The sequence below is a fragment of the Sparassis crispa genome, assembly GCF_003851025.1.
Source record: "Sparassis crispa DNA, contig_000012F, whole genome shotgun sequence".
Taxonomy (NCBI): Eukaryota; Fungi; Basidiomycota; class Agaricomycetes; order Polyporales; family Sparassidaceae; genus Sparassis; species Sparassis crispa.
The window spans coordinates 1045634-1068674 of record NW_020939759.1 but is presented as its reverse complement, the minus strand read 5'-3'; the positions used below and the strand labels follow the sequence as shown (position 1 = coordinate 1068674).

General features: G+C 48.3%; 6 protein-coding genes across 6 annotated transcripts; 3 read left to right on the top strand and 3 right to left on the bottom strand.

Annotated features, from left to right (window-relative positions):
* Nucleotides 1-3121: 3121 nt before the first annotated feature.
* SCP_1303640 (hypothetical protein) lies at nucleotides 3122-8311 on the top strand (the record flags this gene model as incomplete). Its single annotated transcript, XM_027763660.1, has 3 exons — nucleotides 3122-3233; nucleotides 7619-8232; nucleotides 8288-8311. The coding sequence occupies 3 exons, from the start codon at nucleotides 3122-3124 to the stop codon at nucleotides 8309-8311; spliced, it is 750 nt and encodes a 249-aa protein (XP_027619461.1).
* Nucleotides 8312-11415: 3104 nt separating this feature from the next.
* Nucleotides 11416-13544, bottom strand: SCP_1303630 (hypothetical protein; the record flags this gene model as incomplete). Its single annotated transcript, XM_027763659.1, has 5 exons — nucleotides 11416-11774; nucleotides 11823-12045; nucleotides 12099-12599; nucleotides 12654-12799; nucleotides 13445-13544. The coding sequence occupies 5 exons, from the start codon at nucleotides 13542-13544 to the stop codon at nucleotides 11416-11418; spliced, it is 1329 nt and encodes a 442-aa protein (XP_027619460.1).
* An 861-nt stretch (nucleotides 13545-14405) lies between these two features.
* SCP_1303620 (Tubulin beta-2 chain) lies at nucleotides 14406-17096 on the top strand (the record flags this gene model as incomplete). Its single annotated transcript, XM_027763658.1, has 25 exons — nucleotides 14406-14432; nucleotides 14486-14494; nucleotides 14550-14618; nucleotides 14671-14706; nucleotides 14761-14859; nucleotides 14915-15002; nucleotides 15061-15072; nucleotides 15123-15148; nucleotides 15206-15325; nucleotides 15377-15427; nucleotides 15480-15500; nucleotides 15550-15626; nucleotides 15673-15733; nucleotides 15791-15852; nucleotides 15909-15951; nucleotides 16015-16103; nucleotides 16166-16213; nucleotides 16265-16316; nucleotides 16374-16379; nucleotides 16434-16480; nucleotides 16532-16592; nucleotides 16648-16710; nucleotides 16779-16882; nucleotides 16944-16959; nucleotides 17016-17096. The coding sequence occupies 25 exons, from the start codon at nucleotides 14406-14408 to the stop codon at nucleotides 17094-17096; spliced, it is 1368 nt and encodes a 455-aa protein (XP_027619459.1).
* Nucleotides 17097-17872: 776 nt separating this feature from the next.
* SCP_1303610 (hypothetical protein) lies at nucleotides 17873-19602 on the top strand (the record flags this gene model as incomplete). The annotated part of the gene is made up of 9 exons (XM_027763657.1): nucleotides 17873-18037; nucleotides 18089-18257; nucleotides 18310-18346; nucleotides 18398-18594; nucleotides 18650-18792; nucleotides 18848-18888; nucleotides 18939-19075; nucleotides 19131-19337; nucleotides 19400-19602. 9 exons carry the CDS (start codon nucleotides 17873-17875, stop codon nucleotides 19600-19602), a joined length of 1299 nt encoding a protein of 432 aa, XP_027619458.1.
* A 298-nt stretch (nucleotides 19603-19900) lies between these two features.
* SCP_1303600 (Cyanate hydratase) lies at nucleotides 19901-20688 on the bottom strand (the record flags this gene model as incomplete). Its single annotated transcript, XM_027763656.1, has 6 exons — nucleotides 19901-19931; nucleotides 20010-20101; nucleotides 20153-20350; nucleotides 20412-20485; nucleotides 20550-20628; nucleotides 20674-20688. The coding sequence occupies 6 exons, from the start codon at nucleotides 20686-20688 to the stop codon at nucleotides 19901-19903; spliced, it is 489 nt and encodes a 162-aa protein (XP_027619457.1).
* A 583-nt stretch (nucleotides 20689-21271) lies between these two features.
* On the bottom strand, nucleotides 21272-21839 carry SCP_1303590 (Succinate dehydrogenase assembly factor 3, mitochondrial; the record flags this gene model as incomplete). The annotated part of the gene is made up of 4 exons (XM_027763655.1): nucleotides 21272-21373; nucleotides 21423-21568; nucleotides 21617-21696; nucleotides 21748-21839. 4 exons carry the CDS (start codon nucleotides 21837-21839, stop codon nucleotides 21272-21274), a joined length of 420 nt encoding a protein of 139 aa, XP_027619456.1.
* Nucleotides 21840-23041: the final 1202 nt, after the last annotated feature.

The window sequence follows — 23041 nt, the reverse complement described above, 5'->3', positions numbered from 1 at the left end:
AACTATACTTCTTATTGCCGCAGCAGTAAAGCTTCTCCCACTAAGTTTATCTCCTTCTGGATCTGACATGCCCATTTTCTCCATCATAAGTTGTGGTTCATTTGGTAGAGGACAGCTTTTGGCAAATAATTCTGCAGGATGTTCTGAAAAGCCTGCTGTTTCATCTTGAAATATAAGTGTAGTATCCATTCTGTGATCTTCAACAATTCATGAACTAAGACCTGGTAACACATCATCTTCAGGATACATATCAAGTGCAGACAGATCAAAAGTCATATGTTTATACAATTTGTTATAACTCTTAAGCCATAGTAAGAAGCTCCAAATCTTACGCTTCCGCACACGATACATGTTTCCTACGTACTCAGGCTTAAACTTATGTGGACCAATAAAAACAACTGTAAGCATACCAGCAACATCGGCAGGTGTTCTTGGAAGTACTGATGCTGTGGAAACAACATTTAAATCATGTGCACATGTGTTTCCATGAAACACTTTTGGCTGTGCAGGGTCAGATGACTGGTAAATTCTTGTGACATGTGCAGTGCTACGGTAGATTGCACAAACCATTTCTTCAACCCAGGTTATATCATTGTATTGCTCAGATAGACAACCACAATACAGATTATTAACTAAGCCATATTGTGGTGTAGTACAATGTTGTATTGCTGTATAGCAGCTCGAAGAAATTTTGATAGCTGTGACCATGCCATTATCATAAGTCAGCCCTTTCTTATCCAACATACAGCCATCTAACCTTGAGTCCTTAAAAAGAAACTTAGAGCTATTCTGTTTAACTACACAGTTTTCTAGAATGAAAGGATCTGTGATTTGGAATGCAGATAATACTTGCTTATTCAGCAGTAAACCATCCATCTTATATTCAGAAATATGAATCTCATGTGACTGATGAGCACATACAGCACAAATTGAAGGTGAATGCCACTGAGTATGAGTGTAATAATTGTTCAGACAGTTAAGAATCACATCGTGAGGAACAAGTTGTGGCCATGCATCAATATATGCTTTTGTCTCTGCACTGTCCTGTTCAATTTCTAATGCCTTTTCAACTCTACGCTGCTCTTTCTTTGCATCACTGTTTGTATGAGACTCCATGTTTAATTTATCAAAAATCTCAGATGGAACACTTGACTTTAGTAGCTTGAAAATGAGTTCACTACGAGGACTACATAACTCACTCTGAGATAAGAATGGTAAATGACACAAGATAGTATTCAAAAACTTTGAAGATTCAACTTTGAATAAGTACTGGGACAACTCAACAATATGCTCAACTATAACTGTACAACATGCATGACATTTTACCGGCAATTGGTTTATAAATGTAATACCATAGTTATAAAGTGTTCGCATTAACACAGATGACAAACAGTGAATGAGAACACTAGCTGGAGTGACAAACCAGAGTAATTCTATACATAATTTTACAGGCGATATGGCATATCCAATTAATGGATGTTCCTCAAAAAGTGGAGAGTTCGCAGAACGTATTGCTAGTGCTACAGGTTCACCATACAATTTAATATACAGAGCACTGAGCAGAGCATACCAAGATTTGAGAAGTTGATCATCACTATGCAGACACTTTGCTACATCTTCATTGGACATGATAGCAACAGATGCACGACTCAATTGAAAGTCAACAAGAAGTCTTCTGCAAATCTGAGACTTGTTACGACCTTTCTGAGGTATTAAACAGTGAGATGACACAGCTGCAGACTGCAGAGTATGAAGACTTAACCTTTGGAGTGTACACAAATACTGTTCATCGGACAAATAGAACCATGAGGGATTGAAATCTGCCATGGCTAAAGTCAATCGCTTACACTACTTCAGTCCGAAAATTTAAATGTGTTTGAACACAAATTCTTAGTGTACTTGAACACAAACACTTAGCGTGCTTGAAGACAAATACTTAATGTGCTTGAACACAAAATATTTAATGTGCTTTAACACGAAATGTTTAACGTGCTTGAACACGAAATGTTTAACGTGCTTAGACACAAACTCAATTAAAACAGCACAGTGAAACTGTGAACACAGTATCACAAATAGCAACTGTATCGTGCAAATTAAACTGTAAGTATCCATTTGAACAAGTCAACAAGCATAGATGCACGTACACTTGTCTGAAACAGTCGCAAAAAATGCGAAAACTATGTCTTCAAGAGAGCAGGTCCGCGTAGATTCTACATAGTTTAGTGGTGAATCAGTAGATTAGTAATAATACGAGAAGAAGAATACACTCACGTGCAAAACAGAATGATGTCGTATAGTGACTCGTCGAGGAGCGACACTGAGGTGTAACGTCGTCCAGCAGCGCCAACATCGTCGAGAAATCGAGCGCGCACGTGATGTTTGCGAGCACCATCCTACGTGAATAGACCTGCGCTGGAACACCGTCGGCAGGTCGAGCGCAAGGGCGGAACGTTCGCGAGCGCGATCTTACGTAAATAGACCTGCGCTCGAACAGTGTCGACAGGTCCAGTGCAACAGCGACGTTCGCGACCGGAAGCCTAGACGGAGTCAAGACTCAAAATCGTAAGTGTTGTTACTCAACTTATTTACTGATGTTGTTTTCGCACAACTTCATTCGCAGAGGCGTCTGCCGTTTCCCCTTGCCAAAGCCCTCCTCCAGTTCCTGGAGTCGGGGACGATCATTAGCCGGAAGGTCGGCTTGTCACGTGGAGGTCGAGGGAGGCCCAGAATATCATGAAAACAGGTTATGGCTGGAAGAATAGTAGCGATCTGTACAAATTATTCCCCAACCCTAATCAAAGTCTCAGTTACACAATGTCATGATCAGTCACACAGGATCACATCCGGCCCGACACCGTCCGGATACTGGTATCTGGAGATGCTGGCCAGTATCTGGGTGCCGAACGCAGCCTTATTCATAAGTACAGTACATGATGTTCACTACGTTGTTTCCATAGTAAATAAGTGTTGAGAATAATAGGTAAAATCCCAGAGAATATCGTGATGATGTCTCGGATGAAGGGAAGACCCGATTACTCAGCCGGGTTCCCGAAATAGATTTCTTTATATACATTCTATATAAAGTTCCCTTACATAATTATTCCTCGCTGTGGCGAGCTCCATGGGTGCCCTCGGATCGCTTCCTCCGGGCATTCCCAACACTCCCCCTCGGGCCGATGGGCATCCTAAGCATTTCCATAAGCTTTTGGTGCCTTGGCTTTGCGAGGGGTTTGGTAAAAATATCGGCTACCATATCTTCTGTAGGGCAGTAGATTATTTCCATTTTTCCGTCGTTTATCTTTTCTCGCACATAATGATACTTTATATCAAAATGTTTTGAGCGCGCATGATACTGTGGATCATGGGTGATTGAGATCGCAGCCATGTTGTCTCTGTAGACAATCGTCGGCTGTTCCTGGTCGAAGCCTATTTCCTTAAATAGATTCTGTAGCCAGATGGCTTCCCTTGCTCCGAGAGCGGACACCATATATTCCGCCTCTGTGGATGAAGAAGCAACTGTTGTTTGCTTCTTCGAACTCCACGTTATTGCACCTCTTCCTATTTTGTAAATGTATCCTGAAATAGATTTACGGTCGCGAATGTTATTTGCGAAGTCCGCATCTGTGTACCCGATGAGCATGTCTGCATCGCGCCCTTCATTATCCGCCGGACCGTATACTATTCCGGCTTCATGTGTGCCTGCTAAGTAGCGGAGCACGCATTTGGCCCAGTGGGTCAGGTTCGGCCTAGCCGTGAACGAGCTCAATCTTTGAATAGCATACACGATATCCGGTTGCGTGGCTACTGCCGCATACATCAGAGATCCGATCAGCGAAGCATATCCGCTGTCTCGGCTTGGCACCTCATTTGCATTATCCTCATCTTTCTCGAGGGTGACGTTCGGGTTGAGAGGCATCTCTACTGGGTTCGCGTTCTCGAGTCCGTGTCTTCATAGGATAGAATCAATATATTTGTTTTGCGATACCTTTATTGTTTTCTTTTCTCAGTTTTGCTCGATCTCTATTCCTACGATCTTCTTGGGCTCGCCTAGATCGGTAACTTCAAACATACTTTGGAGTTCCTTTTTCAGGTGGTCCATGAGGTCGCGATCATTTGTGAACAGTAATAAATCGTCCACCCATACAGTGACAATCTCTGTTTTTCCTTCTCTCATCCTGATGTACGCGCATGGGTCCGTGAATAGTTGTCTAAATCCCGCGTCGAGTAATTTGCGGTTCAGTATTATATTCCATTCGCATCTGGCTTGTTTGAGTCCATAGAGGGTGTTCTGTCACTAAATCCCTCCGGCTGGCACATATAAATTTCCTCTTTTAGGATACCATTCAGGTACGCGTCCTTGACGTCCATCTGTTGGATATCCCAATCGAGAATTGCGGCTAGCCCGAGAATTGCACGGATTATCTCGAGACGGACCACCGGAGAATATGTTTCCGTGTAGCTCATTCCCAGAATCTGTGAGTAGCCTTTAGCGACTAAATGCGCTTTGAATTTAATTACTTCTCCCTCTCTGTTCATTTTCTTTACCAGGACCCATTTGTTGCCTACCGGAGTTCTCCCTTGGGGTAAGTCCACTAATTCCCAAGTGCCCATGTTGTGTAGTTGCTCAAGTTCTGCTTGAACAGCCGTCTCTCACTTCGGCCATTCAGGTGAGTTCTTCGCATCGTTGAGCGATTTAGGCTCATTAGCCTCCATGTTTTCTTCACTCATCGCCACATATATGAGATCAGCGATTGATGCACTATCATTATCCTCAGCATCTGTGTCCGCATTATCTTCGGCGTCAGCGTCGGGACCATTTAGCAACCAGTAATCTGGTCTGACAGTTACGCACTTGCTTCATCTGGGCTCATTTTCATTGGGTGCATCTCTATCCTCATCTTCTTCGCATCTGCGCTTTAGCAGGTTATTGACGGAGGACTGTAGCGCGTCTCCCCCTGAATCTGAAGACTCCCCCTTACGCTGCACATCTGCAGTCCTCGATTGTGGGGCATCGGGTCCTTCTCCCTCATGTGGTTGCAATGTCGCATTATTTGGAGATGGATCCCGATTAGTGAAGTGGTAATTTCGCTCGTTTTTTATTTGACGTGTTTTGGCATCGTAATATTTAATAGTGTTCGGCCCGTCTATATAGCCAACAAATACATATTTATTGGCTCTTGGTGCGAGCTTTGAGAGCGTGATGTCCTCTGTGAGAACCCAGACGACGCTGCCGAATTCTCGTAAATGAGATATATTCGGCTTTGATTGGTTCCACTTCTCTTCAGGGGTGGCATGGTCGAGCGCGCTGGTGGGCACTCGATTTTTGATGTAGGCTGCATGTGATACAGCCTCGGCCCATAGATAACGTGGTAGATCCTTTGCGTAGATCATTGATCTCGCGAGGGCAAGTAGCATTCGATTGAGACGCTCTGCGACTCCGTTTTGGGATGGAGAGTACGGTGCAGTCATCTCTATCTCAATCCCATGGGCGGCACACCAATTTGTTAATTCGGTGTTAATATATTCTCGCTCATTGTCTACGCGGAGTTTTCGCAGTTTGTTCCCAAAACGTCGATCAAGGTAGGTCATATAATTCTTTATCTTGTCTGTAGTTTCATCCTTCATTTTGGTAAACACGACTGTGCTTCATCGTGTGTAATCATCTGTGAAGGTTACAAAATATCTCCACCCACCTATTGCAGCGGTCCACACTGGGCCCCAGACATCGGTATGTGTAAACTCACCGGGCTGACGGCTTCTCCCGCTTGCCACTTTAGGGAATGGCTTCTTTGATGCCTTTCCCTGAATGCATGCAGTGCATTCGATATTGGCCGGGCTGGGCAGAAATTGTAAGCCCTCAACTAGATGGTCGCACTGCAAAGTTTGTAGTGCGGCTTTGCTGATGTGTCCGTATGATTGGTGCCACTTTTCCCAGGTGCGCGGGTCGTTCTCGGACACTATGTATGCACTCCCTTGTTGCGGCTTAACCGCTCGGGCGTGAAATAAATATAATCTACCTTTCATTTTGGCGACAGCAAGGGTTTTTCCGCGGTGATCAATTAAGATTGCGTGCCAATCTCCCATGACTGTTTGGCCACCAGCTTCATCAAGTCTCGGTATTGAAAGTAAATTGCAGGGGGACCGCGGTGCATATAGTACATCGCGCAATTGGAACTTAATTCTTCTATTTCCTACTTTACTTTCGAGCTGTATGGTTCCCCGTCCATAGGCTTGGACAGTGCCAAGTCCGCTTATCGTGTGATGCTCAAGGGGTTTGTAGGTTATGAATATATCACAATTTTTCACGATATGCGACGTTGTCGCTGAATCGGCATACCAGTCATAGAAGGAATCGAAATCTTCATTCCCCGAGCTAGTGCCTAAGGATACCATATCGCTATCGCGATCTTCTTTATCATTCTCGCGTGCAACGTGCACTCTGTCCTTGCCTTTGCCGCCAGCATCGCGCATCTGCTCGAATTTTCGGCGCTTGTATGAAGGTTCTCTGGATGATGCACCTCGATATGGGGCATTGGACGGTCCCACTCTGGAAGGCGCTTGTCCCTCCTTGCTGCTGCCCTTGGTCCAACAATCTTTCCCGACATGCCCAAACTTTCCGCAATTAGAACAGATGGGCTTGCCTCGGTTTCGGCATTTGTTAGCCGTGTGTCCCATCTTATGACAGATGGAACATTTCTTGATCGAGTCTTGCTTCCGCTTCTGGCTCTGGGTGGTAAGCGCTTGCTCTGGCTCGACATGCTGATCATGGTCAAGATGGCACCTATATTCGCCGATGACTACAGCGATCAATTCCAGTGCTGTCATTGGCAGAGAGTTTGGCTGAGAACTTATCGTGCCAGTGTACGACACCATATATGAGTCCCAGCTGCTGGGCAGGGACTTGATGAGGATCCCATTAAAATCTGCATCTGTTATTTGCTTTCCCATCATCTGTAATTGCTCGCGTATCTCCTGAAGCTTGGCGATGTGCTTCGGGATATTCACACCTTCATCAGCATGGTAATCGTAGAAAACTCAACTCAATGCTATGATCTCATGTTGTCCTTTCAGCTCCTTTACCGTGCAAAGCAGATCCCACATATGATGTGCCATTGTCGCTCCTTCCATATGGATCACCTGTGCATTGTCCAGGCACATAATGATCAAATTCCTCGCCCTCTGATCCTTCTCGCCCCACTTCTGAATCTCGGCATTGCGCACTTCTCTGGTATCCGGATTAGCACCGCGTGAAATGTGAAATTTCTAAGACCCAGAATTTGGTTAGGATGCGGCAATTCTGGAATGATTCTGTCGTGATTCTGTCGTGATTTCCCCCTTACCGGAATGTCCCAGTAGTTTGCCAATAACAGAGTGATTTCCCAGTCATTTCTGACCTTAGCTAAGAGTGCACGCGCTCATGCACGCTCATGTTATCACATACACACCACCATACAATGTGCACGCGTGCCACCGACATGCTCAGCTACGACGCACTGCCAAACACTATCCTGCCGGACTACTGCTTGAACACCGCTACATATTGGAGAAGCTCGAGATAAATGCCTTCATCTGTGCGATAGGTCTTCTTGGTCAGTCCATATGCTAATCATACTCTCAGTGGTACAGATTCTGTGGTGGCAAGCTGAAGAAGCCTGCTTTTGCTCACTTTGCAGCCGGAGCATACGCGGTTTTAAGATCCAGTCCAAGCAAACAATTGCTCAACACAAGAAGAGAGATACTCAGCAACAAGCCCAAGCCGCGGAATCACAACCTCTGGTGTCTCGCATAGGACTGCATACAGTTACCACTCAAGCTGATGTCGCACTTTCAGAGGATCAGACTGGGGCACTTGATTCTACCACTGGCGAGATACAGGAGTCTACACACCTTCTAGATGATTCTGGTGTCACTTTTCCTAGTGCTGGAGACTTAGACAGTCCTGACTCTCCTGAAGGTTCTCACTGCGCAGATCAGTCATCTCCGGCGCAATCTGTGTTTGACGACGATGTCATACCTAACGATATACCTGATGAGCTTGGAGCTGCAGCCAATGATGGCAATCCCTCTCGGGAAGATGCAATGGTCAATGGAGCAGAATCTGATGCGCATGCCACTGGAGGACAAGATGAAGATGCAAATGCCGCTGGAGGACAGGACGAAGATGCGCAAGAACGTGCTCGCCTTCTGGAGGATGATAGTGGACTTGCACCTGCATTCCGTGAACAACCCCCGGTGCGACTTGCATATCTTGATGCAGTTCTAGGCAATGTCTTTGATTCTTCTACAGTGGCAGCTTCGGAGCAAAGTCTAAATACTTACCCGGATGTCATAAAACTATGTGGCTGCCTGCCGACTTATCCAAAACCTGCACGAAGCCTCATTACTGCTAAACAGCGACTGGGGCTCGATGTGGAGTCTTACTTCGAGAGGATTGCTATATGCACAGTATGTTACAAGCCCTACACCTCTGACGAGATCGCTACATTGGCTGCCCCCAACTGTACTACTCACCGCTGCAAAGGAATTGCCTACAGGGTGAAGTGTGACCTCGATGGCAAAGAAAGATGAATGCCGGCAAAAATACAGCCATATGCGTCTCTTATCAAAGCGCTCCGCCGTTTCGCTCTGCGTCCCAATTTCGTGAAGAATCTTATCGACCCCACTACTCTGCGCCATCGTCCTATTCCTACTTATGAGCTCATGAGTGATATCCATGACGCTGAGTGCTACGGTACTCTAGAAGTGGGCACGAAGCGCGTGGTAAACCAAAACAGTGAAGTGTCAGATGTTGAGGTTTCTGAAGGTACCAGGAGAAGATTGTTGGAATGTGATGTGGGGCTAAGCTTCACTATCAATGTTGATTGGTGAGTCTTACATTATGCAGGAGTCTGTTGCGAGAGTACTTGTGCCTCTATAGGTTCGGCATCACCGACAACCTGCCTCATTCTGCCGGTGGAGTGTATCTCACGATTAACAACTTGCACCACTCAGTGCGCTTTCTCCAACAGAATGTTCACCTCGCTACTGTCATTCCTGGCCCGAAGGAACCAAGCTTAGAGCAACTAAACTATTCACTGGATCCCTTGGTTAAGGAGATGCATCTGCTGAATACCGATAAGATCATTCCTTCATGATATCGGGCTCAAGCATCACTTTGAATGTGTGTATAGGTGTCATCATGCTAATGTATAGCCGACAAATTCCACCCCGCATTCAAGGCGGCCTGGAGTTGCATGTCAGCGACATTCAAGCAGCACACAAAGTCACCGGTTCGGCAGGGCATTCTCATAAATCACACCCTTGCAACATCTGCCTTATATCGCATGATGACATCAATACCGCAGCAGGGTATAGCATCGCCCGTAAGCCTCAATTTGTTTGTAATGAATTCCTCTTGCATACCTTCTTACACTCCAGATTTTGTTCTGCGAGATGATTGGCAACAACTCGCATCAGGATTCAAGTCGAAGAACGCCAAAACAAAGAAAAAGCAAAAGGAAATACTCGACCAGAGTGGAGTGCGACACTCTGTTTTGAACGAATGTGCGGGATTTATGCCAGTTGCAACTACGGCACTCGACTATATGCATAATTTCTATGGTTTGTTTTATTTGGTGCATGCACGAAGAGCTGACTGTATGCTCTCATTCAGGTATCATCAAAGAGATGCACAACAAAGTTTTGGATGAGGGGTACCTTCTAGATGCTGCAGGCTGGAGGCTGATGGAGGAGAGTCAGAACTCGATCATCTGGCCGTCGGGTATTGGTCGGCTTCCTAAAAATGTGAGCAGCTCGCTAAGTTGTCTTGGAACATTTGCTAACCTGATGTCTTGAGCTTGGCGACAACCATGGTTTGCAGAAGGCAGATCAGTGGTGTCGTTGGGTCAATGTGCAGACCACAGTAATGTGGATCTGTTGGCGTGACAAGAATGATAAAATTCCACACAGAGAACCACCGATTCCTTCGAATGCAAAGCACGAACCGACATTCTGATGGTATCTTGATGAGGTGTACCAACTCCTCATCTACCTCTCTGTTGCTGAACGGATCCTGGCCAGCAAAGCTATTTCCATGGACGAGGTTGGCCGTGGCCAGCGTTACTTGCAGAAGTTCTCTCAAGGCATGCTCGCACTTGGCGCACACTTGGTAATCAACCATCATATGAGTATGCATTATTCACTTGTATTCAAATCATTTGGCCCTGCATATGCATGGTGGCTGTTCGCATTTGAGCGCTGCAATGGCGAGCAAGAAGCTGTCAATTTAAATGGGCATGCCGAAGGAGAAATGGAGACAACACTGATGCGCAATTGGCTCGCGAAACAGCGTTTGTATGGATTGGTAGAAGTACTTTGAATCTTTGCAATTGGAGACTGCTGATACTCCTCTCGGTATACAGTTTGTCTCTATGCCAGAGAACGCATCCCCAGAGGAGCGGAAACTAATGTCTCGTGTAACCACACAGAAGGGTATGAATCGAGGTACCCTGCACACACAACTGGCAGGTTTTGGTACAGGTGCGACGGTCTTCTTTCGAATATGTTATGCCGCGAGTGATACAGTCTCCCAGATGGTTCAATAAGGATGCCGAACTCCACGCGTAGGAAGAAGGAAACAAGATTTATCAATCTTTGAAGCCTACCTCATGCCGAAGTATATGGCTTGCTCTTAAGCTACGCTCGCTCTGCATGGCCCGACCTCAATATTGTTGATGACTTCACCACATCTGCAGGTTTCATTCCCCTGTCAGCTTCTCATTCCGCTATTGGCATACCATTCCTGTACAGGGATGGTATACGTTATGGATCCTCGCTAGATGGCCGATCTCAAGCAGACCGCCATGCTTGTGTTGATTTTACACACTCCAGAGTGCCCTGCCGCCTGCTGTATCATTTTAAGCTAAGTATTACAGGCAAGTCACATGTATTCTGTTCTATTGTCCAACGGATGAAGGCAGACGAGTGCATTCCAACCATGCCATGGTCAATGTAGTGCAACTAATATCTTCGTGAAAAATTGTGCACCAACTGACGGAATGTGCAGTGCAACAGAACTCGGCATCTACGTCGCCTATCATGACACCTACCATGACCTTGAGGTTGTCCCGACCGATAAACTTGCAGCTGCAGTTGCATTACTACCAACCACCTCTCGCCGCCTTGGCGCTGATGTGCCGTTATGGATAGTTCACTCGTTTGATCGGGTTAGTCTCATCGCCGCAGTGATTACACCTCTGCATAGACACACTAATTCTGATGATACAAAGACGGGCATTGAACCTACTGATGATTGGCTGAATGAAGTTGAACAAGAACTCGACGGCAGACCCGACGATCAAGATCAGGATGATGAACAAGAAACATGAAGGCCACATGGCCGACATCGCACACAGTGATCACTGCGACTCGCAGTAATCAGGTCTCTAAGGTGAGAACTGTGTTCATGTCCTCACCATTCAATAACTCATCAAGCTCCGCCCTGGACTTCTCCACTGCACTCCGATCTATAGCGCGTTTCTTGCCCTTCCCCCTCTTTGATCCTTCTCCATCGTGCTTGCGTTTCTTCTCACTTTCCGGCTCTGGATCTTCCGGGTCTCCCCACGCCATACCACTCTTAGTGACTCTCCCAGATGTAAACCAGTGCTCGTTCACATCTAACAGCTCTTGCTTTACCTGCCATGCACGAATCCGACTCTTCAAGTTCTTGGCCTTTAGTGGAACACTATCCTTTTTCTCTGCCCCTCGTATACGTGTGGTCGCTGCCTTGGCCTTGTCTGGCTCGGATCAGCAATCGCGTCGATGTCTTGGTATAACTGCTTAACCTGTGATTGGTATTAGTCCTCGTAGATGCATAGAAATGGTGAGAACTCTCACGATATCACTACGATAGTCGGGCGCGTGACTTATCCATTTCTTCATTCCTTCCCCCGGGATTGCATCTGGATCGTCTTCATCATCTGACATGGCGTTGGTTATGAATGCTGAGTCAAACTTAGCATCCGTGTATGTGGAGTGTGCGCGTTTGCGCTGGCGAGCTTTGAGTTTCTTTCGGGCGCAATGTGAGTACGATGCATTTTGATATTGTAATCAAAACTCACCGACGAGACTCGGGAATTCTGTGCTCCGCGGGGCCTACTCTGTCTTGTATCCTTGGTAGCTACAGGCAACACCTGCCCCTCATCCTCTCCACCACCTTCGACGACCTGCTCACCAAAGCCATCATCTTCAGCGGCTTGTAAGTCATCACTGCTCTCTGCAATCTTGTTGATCTTGCGCCACTCATATGCCATGTAGTCATACTTTGATCTGATTCGGGTCTCGAGGTCTGTATCGAGGATGTCCTCTAGGAACTTCTTGCATGTCAGCACCCATTGGGCACCGAGCGCACGAACTGTCTCTAACACCTTTCGAAGACCCATGGCGTTGGCTTTCTGAGATGCGGAGTGCTTCCACATGAAACGGATAAGTGGCTGGTGAGTACCCGGGTCCTTAGGCCACAGCTCATGCTCGCGTGATATCTGATAAGGGTAGAACGGCAGAGACTTGGGGTCAATCTTCGGAACACCCATCAAATGTTTGAATGCCATATTGACGGCATCCTGAATCACTGTATTTAGCTGGCTGATATGGCCGATAACACTTAGCGTGCGTACTTTGATCGGCTTACTCTCTGCAGCATCACGACTGAGCTCCAGTTTTTTCTCGTCCTCATCCATCTCATCTGCGGGCTGCTCTACTTCTCCTGCCGTTGCGTCAACTTCTTGTGCAGAGCTCGGCCCGCTGTTGTCACCGTCTTCGACTGCAATGCTAGTTGCTCCTCAAGATATTCAACCCGCTGCTGGATCACCAACAGCTCGCCTTTGAGGACCTGGTTCTCCCCATGCAGAACCTGTACGATCTTCTGTGTCTTCTCCTTGTATGCTGACAAACTTGTTTTCAAGTTTTCTATCTCCTCGACGGCAGCGTTGAGCTTCGCAACATTCGGATTCGGCGCTGAGTTGCTAGCCATGACCGATAGCAGGGTGCTCAAGTGGGGTGTCAGGTTGCTCTTCCCCGTCTCTGAGTCCGGACTTATGTGCACGTTGGCTTGTCATCGTCTTCCTGTAGTACGCTAGCTGTCTGCGAATCCCTATGGTGTCATTTGGGCGTCCGAGAACGCGTCTAAAATAATGCATTTTCATTCATTTTCTACTGCCATATAGGGAATTTTTGTGAATTACACAAGCCTGATCATGACTGAACAGAATTTGACCAGAATGCTACCTGAAACTTCTCAGGAACATCGCCATAACCTAGTTAAACCGACAAAGTTCTGTGATGGGCAGGATTTCATAAGAATGTACTCAGAACCTCCTCCGAATCGATGTAACCTAACCAAATTCTGGGTCTTAGAAATTTCGCATTTCACGTGGTGTAGCACTCGGCTCTGGTTTCTGTATCTCACCGGTGATGTAGCTGAGAAGCTTCTTCTCATCCAGGAATGCAGTCATGCGCCTCTTCCACGGCATCCAGTTGTCCTCCTTCAGAGGATGGATCCGATACATACTGTTCGGAATGTCCTTGTCATCATTCGACATCGTGTCGCCCGGAACAGGGGTAGTTTTTCTTGTATGGGTGAGGATAGTTTTATTGGTTGTTAGCAGCAGTAGGATACAAGTCCGAGGTTTAGACGGTCTCGGGGCTCATAACCTGTTGAGAATAATAGGTAAAATCCCAGAGAATATCGCGATGATGTGAAGGGAAGACCCGATTACTCAGCCGGGTTCCCGAAATAGATTTCTTTATATACATTCTATATAAAGTTCCCTTACATAATTATTCCCCGCTGTGGCGGGCTCCATGGGTGCCCTCGGATCGCTTCCTCCGGGCATTCCCAACAATAAGTGCTGTACTTCACAACAGACTGAGATGTTTGAGCGACTTGTGAGTGAACAGAAACGAGATCGTTGACAATCACTTGGATATTGTGGTATCGATCCTTTCACAATCTTATTTCGTTTTCCGAATTTAGTATGTTCTCAATATTTTTCCTTCTGTGAACCCACCGCGCGTGAGACAAAGGCGATGATCTAATAGGAGCTTTGATCTCCATGCCAAGCTCCTCGTTCTCCTGAATCACCTTCTCGCTAAGGTTGACCATACCTCCACCCACTCTGATGTCTTCGCGTTTGTGAAATTCTTGCCTTGAAAGCGATTCTTTGTAAAATCTTCTCGTCGGACTCGTTGACGCGTGAAATTTTAAACGACGATCCTGATTGGAAGAATTCGATCGCCTTGCGTCACTGTTGGCCACGTGTGAGCCGCGTGTGCTATCGACTCACCCTGGGCCCGACGGCTCGAGTTTTGTTGAGAGAGCTTGACGCACTCACCGCCAAAACTTCTTGCTCACCTCTCACACTCCCAGAATGACGCGCGAAATCATCAATGTTCAGGTATGTGTATCATTAGAGTTGACCAATTTCTAAGCTTATCCGTACGCGACCAGGTTGGCCAGGTTAGCCAGGTGTCAGAAAGTTCCAGCTATGAGATCTAACATTTCGCGAACAAAGGCCGGAAACCAGGTTGGCGAAAGCTTCTGGGAGATTCTCCTTGCAGAACATGGTCTCGATGCGGAGGGTGTGAGTGCGCGATTCCCGAATCTCGGGCACCGAACTGACGCGATAGGGTCAGTTTTATAAGGGGAATGATCCGCTGCAAATCGCTAGGGTACGTCTTGAGATTTCCAAAGAAAATGCCTACCTGAGTGTCATTTTGGTGCAGGTTGGAGTTTTCTTCACCGAGGTCGAGCAGTCTGGCAGCGAGAAGAAGTACGTTCCCCGTAGTGTGCAGGTTGATCTCGAACAAGGCGTGTGCGATCGCGTAAGTTGGCTTCAGGAATCAGTGTGGGTTTCACGAGAGACTCACAGTATATCAGATACGTGCAAGTAAGATGGGAGCTTTGTTCCGGCCAGATACATTCGTGAATGGTGACAGTGGTGCCGGAAACAACTGGGCGAAAGGATGTAAGTGCAGCTATGCCGTGCGTTGCCGCAGCGTGCGCTGACCAGCTCTATTTATCAGTCTACACGGAGGGTACGGTAATTAGACATGTCTATATCTGCTGTGCTAACCCTGGGTTCCAGGGGCCGAGCTGGTGGAGTCGATCTTGGTCAGTCTCACCCGCCGCATTTTAGAGTCTCCCAGCTACTAAACAAGGCTATTTCAGGATATCGTCCGCAGGCAAAGCGAGGCTTGTGATTCTCTACAAGGCTTTCAGATGATCCATTCTCTGGGTGGAGGTACCGGTTCAGGCTTAGGCTCACTGCTGTTGTCGAAATTCCGAGAAGTTGTGTTCGCTGATAACCTGTTGGCTTGCTCCCTGATGTGAATACTTCAGGAATTTCCTGACAGGATGCTCTCTACCTTCTCGATTCTCCCTTCTCCTAAGGTGGGTCGGCGTAATCTGCTAGAAGGGACGCGCACTAATGTTCCATGTAAAGGTGTCGGAAACGGTTGTCGAGGTACGCGCGAGCTTGTATCTGGGTAAGACGATAAACTGATGGCACGCAGCCGTACAATGCGCTATTGTCCATCCACCAGCTCGTTGAGAACAGTGATCTGACGATGTGTATTGATAACGAGGCATTGTGCGTACTCCGCAAAATGATCACACCGTATACTCACTATTATCAGGTACGACATCACTGTGCGAACGCTGCACACTAAGAATCCGGAGTTCTCAGATCTCAACGTGGTAGGTCCAGGCGCAGTGTTACTCGCATGACTGCGATTTGAATCTCAACCTTCGCAGTTGGTCTCACAAGTGATGTGCGGTGTAAGCACCAGTTTGCGGTTCCCTGGTCAGCTGAATGGGTGCGTCTTCTTGCTCGGGTGATAACGCATCCTTATGCTGAATGTACGACGAATAGTGATCTGCGGAAACTTGGCTTGAACCTTATCCCCTTCCCACGTGTAAGTGGTTCTACCTTCCTTTTTTTCCTCGCGTTGTGTCCGACTATTTGTGTCCCAACGTAGCTGCACTTCTTGATGCCGAGTTATGCACCCTTCTACGATCCGAAGGCGAGAGCGTTCATGCGTCTCACTGTCCCCGACCTGACATCAGCGTGAGTCGCCAGTGACAAATTTCACCCAGCTTTTCCCCTTACGATCGCCGATCACGTTGTAGTCTCTTTGATCGGAGAAACCTCCTTGTCGCCTGCGATCCCAAGTTCGGGTGAGTGAATGCATGTGTCTGGGCGATCATGAATGTTCAATGTCTCGATAGCCGCTATCTAACTGCAGCGACTATTTTCCGAGGGAAGCTTTCGTCCCGGGAGGCGAGTTGCTCATGATGTCCCCAGTCCCCTCGTTTTCTCTGCTCACATCGAATGCAGGTGGAAGTAAGTGCGTTCTCTTGGTGTAAGAACGTGGCATTGCCTACCCAACGTCACTAGTACTCTGTGTTGGAGCTTCAGCGCAAGAACTCCTCACAGTTCGTTGAGTATGTTGGGTTGATACTCCTTGTTCGAATGCGATACTGAAATGCTCCCAGATGGATACCGGACAATGTTTCCGTTTCTCTGTGCTCAGTACCTCCGGTTGGGCAACAACAGGTACTCAGTCCTCCCCTTACCGTCACGAAAAATTAACTGGCGCAATGATCGTTAGTCCGCGACATGTCTAGCAAATTCTACGGCTGTTCAGGAACTCTTCAAGCGCACTCTCTCCCAGGTTCGTGTCCTCATTTAACGGTCTGGATTGTGTCCAACATCATACGATGTGGCTGGGGTTTTCGACAGTTCGCTGCCATGTACAAGCGCCATGCGTTCCTGCATTGGTACACGGGCGAGGGAATGGACGAGATGGAGTTCTCTGAAGCAGAAAGCAATACGCATGACCTGATGTGAGCCACCCGCACTTTGATGCGTGCAGCTGGGCCGTTGCTAACTATAGCTGTTTCGCAGTGCCGAGTATCAACAGGTATGTTTGGAACGCAGTATGATCCAGCGCGGGCTTCCGTTGACTCCTCGATCTAGTATCAAGAAGCGACCCTGGAAGCGGAAGATAACGAGGAGTTTGAAGAGGGGCTGGAGTATGCTGAAGAAGAAGCTGCCTGATCTATCGTGCACCTACTCGTCGTGGTTATTGGTCTTCTGTATCATGCCCGTTGCTGATCTCCGGAAATTTTCCTTCGTGCGCCTCTACTCTATTAATTACGTGTTGTCGAAATTCTTGCAGTAAGATCTATTTCTGGCATCCAACAAGTCGTAATATTACTGCAACTTACTCCTGCAAGCACATGTTGGGCGCATCTGCACTACAAGTAAGTCATTGCTAATGTTTGGCGTTTACATATCCGCTGCAGTAGATAAGTGAGACACCCCATCGGCACCCTAGGGTTCCCACGGGGCTGAAGACATCTCGCCGCGTAAGTGTTCTTTCCCATCATATCAGGTGAACACCAACGCTCACATCGATACCCGTACCTAGGATGAGAGGAACGAACGTATACCGAGGTTTCTCCGCATCAATTGTCATCCATCGCTTTTTCGGTGCCCGGAGAGAAATAGCTCTCAGTGTTTCGAGGATGAACTCTATGTTTTTAAAGACAATCCTGCGTGGTTTCGGCCGTACGTCTTTCAGAAGAGGCGGATGATTCACGACGGCTCCCGACTAGGGAAGAAACACCTACTGATGCGTTGTTGCAGGTGTTTGTGCAAATTCAAGGCTTTCTCAAAGTCACGCCCTAACCGCGTGATCTATGCCAGATTTCGGAGGACGGTCCGCGAGTATGATCACTGTCTGTGTCCGAGACGATGTTCGGAGCTTCTACAAGATATAAAGCTGCAAGGTGTTGCACTCAGTGCCCTCGAGGTCTCGTATCATCATAACCATGTCTAAGCCCGATCTTGGCCCCTGCCCTCCTCGCTTTGTTGAGATCAAGAAGGACATCGCGTCCTCCTACCCAGACTTCCAAGAGCGCGTCACCAAGGCGTGGAACGAGCTCTTAGCCGAGCTCGACACCGTCACATCTGAGATCGCTGCGCAAGGCTCTGACGTAGGTCAACAAACCCATTTAATTTTGGCCTGTGCTGATGTTTGTCTTCAGTACGTCCCTCAGGTCAATTTCTCTGAGCTTGCAAACCTTAGCTCCGAGCGCATTGAGGAAATTAGGCGCAAGGGCAGTCTTGTCATCAAGGATGTGGTTGATGATGAAGAGGCAACGCAATGGAGACAATGGTTGCGGGAATATGTAACCAAGAACCCGAGTATCGATGGTTGGTCTACGCTCTGGCCGACGTGCGCGATCCTTGCTAAAACGACAGCTAGGCTTCCCCGCCGAGGACAAGCAGTTCTTCCAGCTCTAGTGAGTGGCGTAATTCGAGTTTTCCGACTGTATGCTGACGTGATGGCGTAGCTGGACACGCTCGCAAGTGCGTGCTCGTGCGCACCCGAATGTACTTGCAGCTACGAGCTGGTTGAACAACATGTACCACGTCCGCTCTGGTGCCCAGATTGAGAACGTAGACCTGTCGACCCCTCTGATGTACGCCGATCGCTTCCGTATCCGCCACCCGGGCGTGCAGTGGGATGCTCACCCTCCTCACGTTGATGGTGGGTATTTCACGTAGGGTATTTGCTTGTGAATGATGGCTGAATCACTTCCCAGGTGGCGGAATCGAGCGGTGGGAAGACCCCACGTTCCGCCACTGTTTCGAGGATATCCTGAGCGGCAACTGGCGCCAACATGATCCCTATGACCTGGAAGACCGTATCAACGCACGTAGCTCGATGTACGGCCGTGTTGGCCAGGTCAGCGAATTTAGTGGCGAACGAAAACTGAGTTTTGACGCTATATATTCCTTAGGCAACTATCTTCAGAACTTACCAGGGTTGGCTCGCTGTGAGGTGAACATGGTTAAATCCGTAATTTGCGCCGATGTACTGATGTATTGCAGCGGCACCGCTCCTCATGAGGGCACCCTCCAGGTATTTCCTAGTGTCTACCTCTCGAACGCCTACACCATCCTGCGCCCCTTCTTCCGTCCCAAGGAAGGTGCTGAGGACGTCATAGATTCTAAGAACTGGGAATACGGTGCGTCATCCTGCAAGTACTGGCGCTTACTAGCCCGTTGATAGTCTGACCTTAGACATCACCTCGTCTGACTTCCCGGGTGTTTACTCTACCGGATCTGGCTTCCGCGGACCCTGGCCCAACACGAAGACCCACCCTCACCTCAGGCTAGATGAGACCATGGTCTCTGTTCCGAAGGTCAACCCCGGCGACATGGTCTTCTGGCATTGCGATGTCGTGCACGCTGTGGAGAAGGAGCACATCGGCAACGACGACTCTGCGGGTGCGTAACTTCACTTCATCACTTCGTACGGTTATCCAACCGTGCGTTTGCAATTTCGATAGTGATGTACATTCCCGCCGTCCCGTATACCCCTGCCAACGCCGACTACGTGGTCAGGCAGAAGGAAAGCTTCCTTCAGGGCATCCCGCCGCCCGATTTCCCTCGCGGCCACGGCGAGATTGATTACGCTGGCGTTGGCAGGCCGGAGGATGTCGAGGCCCCCATTGCGAAGAAGTCAATGGGCTTCATGATCGAGGTCGCGTGAGCGAGGTGTATTGTCCATATTCGGTCGAGTCGTACCGTAGTATCTATGCCTGGGATGGAGTTGTAGGATTAGATGTGCACGGCGCATTTTCTTATGTGAACTGACGATAGTCCTGGTTTGTCATTGCGCGAGTAGAGCGAACAAGCATGAGATCACACTGTTATGGATGTATTGTTGTGGAATAAACGTCCGTGCAGTTTGTACCGACAAGCGCAAGCATCTCTGTCGTCTCCCCTACTCTTACATGCATTATGTCTTTATCGTACATCCTGTGCCACGCTCACGCGCATTTTTTAGTCTACCACTTGAGGTACGGGAGGAACTTCCCACTGCGATAACACAGACACGGAGAAAATTGCATCGGTTAAACTGATATACCCTGACATGCCAAGAAAAAGAAGACGCACTCGAAGGTGAGAACGACGCGGTCGCCCTTGGGGTCCGGCTTGCGCTCAACGTTGACCTTGCAGTCGATCATGGACATGATGCCGTCGCCAAACTGAACCCAAAGCGGGGTGAGCAACACTACAGTGGGGAGGAAGGAACGTGCCTTCTCGTGAATGATGGCCTTGATGGCGTTGCCGTAGACCATGACGCCCTCGTACAGACGGTACAGGACAGGGTCCCGTGGGGGCATGGGGCCAAGACCGCGACGAGGGATCCATGCATCGCAGAGCTCGGAGAGGTTGTTACCAGGGAGCTCGAGCACCTGAGATAACTTGGCAATCTCATCGGTATTCGCCTTCGCCTGCACAAAGACAAAGGTCAAACCGTGCGCGTGCTAAAGACAAGGATAAGATGTTGCGCACCTGTCCGTAGAAGAGTGCAGCGACCCATATTTCATCGCGGCCGATGGCCTTGCCGATCTGGTCAAAGGTCAAGCCTGCGCAATTCGTGCATTGCACCATTTATTGCGAGACTTCATAGCAGAGATGTGGATGTCGTACCTTGCTTGGCCTTGGCCTCGAACAATCTAGCGCAGATGGGGGGAAGCTCGGCGAACGGCTCTGTGTTAGGGCTGACTGTCTGCTCTGCGTCAGTACACATCTCCCAGAAATCCGACACACTGACCAGAACTTGGGACATTGTCTGCAAACAATAAGACTTAGAAGGTGACTGAACGAGTGGGCAGATGATATGCGAATTTCGAGACCTTTCAGATGATCGCGTTCTTAAGAGAGCGACTTAGGTAGCCACGTGATCTCTTCATCAGGTGATCCATCGGCACTTTGTGGTTGCGGCTGTGATTGGTCATACGTAATCCCGAGCGAGCCCGATCACACGAAGAGCGACGGTTCGGAAAGCTCGGACAACGTGAGACGCGAAATAAGTGGCTGAAGAGGGCTGGGGTAGATGAGACACATATGAGCCGGAAGGGAGGGGTTTGTCTGTGACGAGTCCGAGTGCAGGATAGTAGCTTTGTTCCCAGTACATATCGTCATGACCGCCGAAGAGATGCTTGATGTGTAGAAGCAGACAAAAAGAGGGAAGCTCGGACGAAACGGCCTTTGACGTGCTTCATGAGACTGTCAATTCGAGGGGAGGAATAACGTACTGAATGTTTGGACAGTGGCGCGTTGAGGACTCATGACCAAACAGATCGCGAAGACTCACGGAGGAAAACACCGTATTTTCAATGTTACACTGATAGCGGAAGAAAGCATTATACTCATGGCTTCACGCCTACTTCCGTATCCTCACCAACGGGCTTCCAGACGTCCTTCGTGGCATGCATCAACTCGTAAAGCTGACCTAGCTGCTCTGCAGACATCTGAAAGCATATGGTTAGACATTTTCCTTTATTTCCTGGGCCCGCACACCTTCTCCAGAACTGTCGGATCTAATTTCTTGCCCGTGAAGTGCTTAGCTTCGGGGCCAACAGGTAGCTCATCGAGATACTGTTTCCATTGTGATAGGAAACCAATTACGTGTACTTTGTTTTCTATCTCTTGATGCCGTCGGAATTCTAGAGACAGCGGTCAACCAAGTACTCCGGTGAGGCAGTGGATCTTACCGGCTCTGACGTAGTCGTCACCTAGTGACCGCATCTCATACGGAAGTGAGCGATGAGCACGAAGGATTCTCCGGTATAGTCTGCCGTGCCATAAACTCGGTTATTCTGAATAGCCTGCGCTTAGTACTCACGGTAGGGGTGGGAGAAGAATAGCACTTGTTTTTTGGAGGTTTAGAGGTCTCTTGGAAATAGATTCAGCCAGCCGCACAAGAGTGGAATGCATTTCGTGCTTGGGTATCACACTATCTGACAAGTGCCACGCAGAGAGGTGTGAAGCGGAAGGCGAGGAACTTGGTGGTGGTCAAAGTCGAATCGAAGTCGGTTTAAATCAAACATGCTTTATTTAGGGTTAGGAGTTTTCTTGAATTAGGGTTAGGACACACCCGATCGGATCGGATGAAACGGAGATATAATTTCGGGCTCGATAGCGATTGAGATGGGTGAAAATAAAATAAAAAGAAAATAGATAAGCGCCCGCACTTTTGAATACTGAGGCCGATCGCTATCGCGGTCTGATCGTAATCTCGTACTCGCTATGCAGCTATTTATTGTTACAACTAGCCATCGACCCAACCATCCCAACATGGCTTATTCGGCCTTTTGCTATTACGACCTCGACATGCCTTTTTGCCGCAGTCGCGGCATGCGTTTGGGCAGCGCCATGCTGCCTGCCGTCCGTTGCACTTCGCGGAACCACATTTCGGACAGGTACGTTCTTTCCGTGCCTTCTTCATCGGCCGCTCAACGGAGGTTGCATCGAGCGCACGTTTGCGCGCGAGTGCCTCCAACTGACGTGCAGGGTTGACCATTCCCGTGGATGGTAGAAGGAGCGGAGTGGTTGGAGATGCCATGGAGGAGCTTGGCCCTTGGAGTGTAGAATGTGTCGATGCAGGTTTGCGGCGCCTGCTTCGATCTGAGTGGATCACGGACTGTGGTATCAATAGTTTTTCTGCTCTCGTGTGTCTGTGCCAGAGTATATTTGACATTCATATTACTCTTCCATGTTGCATAATAGCTCTTGAGGTGTTCAACGAGCTGTGATAAATTCAATTGTGACTGCCAAGTTGCTTGTGAGCGTGCCGGATACATACCTTGTATAAAATTTCGGGATTGGACTCCGCAACCCGATTCCATATCCTCACAGCTTGAACCCATTCTGGTTCTTTGTCAGTCTGATTAAAGGCTGGTTCCTCCTGCATAAGCTTGCTGAATAACTGGTACTCTGCTCCCGAATGAAGTGGGAGCACGGCTTTCCGAGTTTCCTGCTTGGCGGCCAGGTATGTATGCTGCTGCTTTTGATCAAAGGTTGGTTGGTATTGCTGCATGCCGCTATGCACCCTCACATCCTCTGGGATAGGTAGGATGCCGAATACCTCAGAACTTGGCCTGTATAGATTGCCATTCACCCAACTGCCCATCTGACGA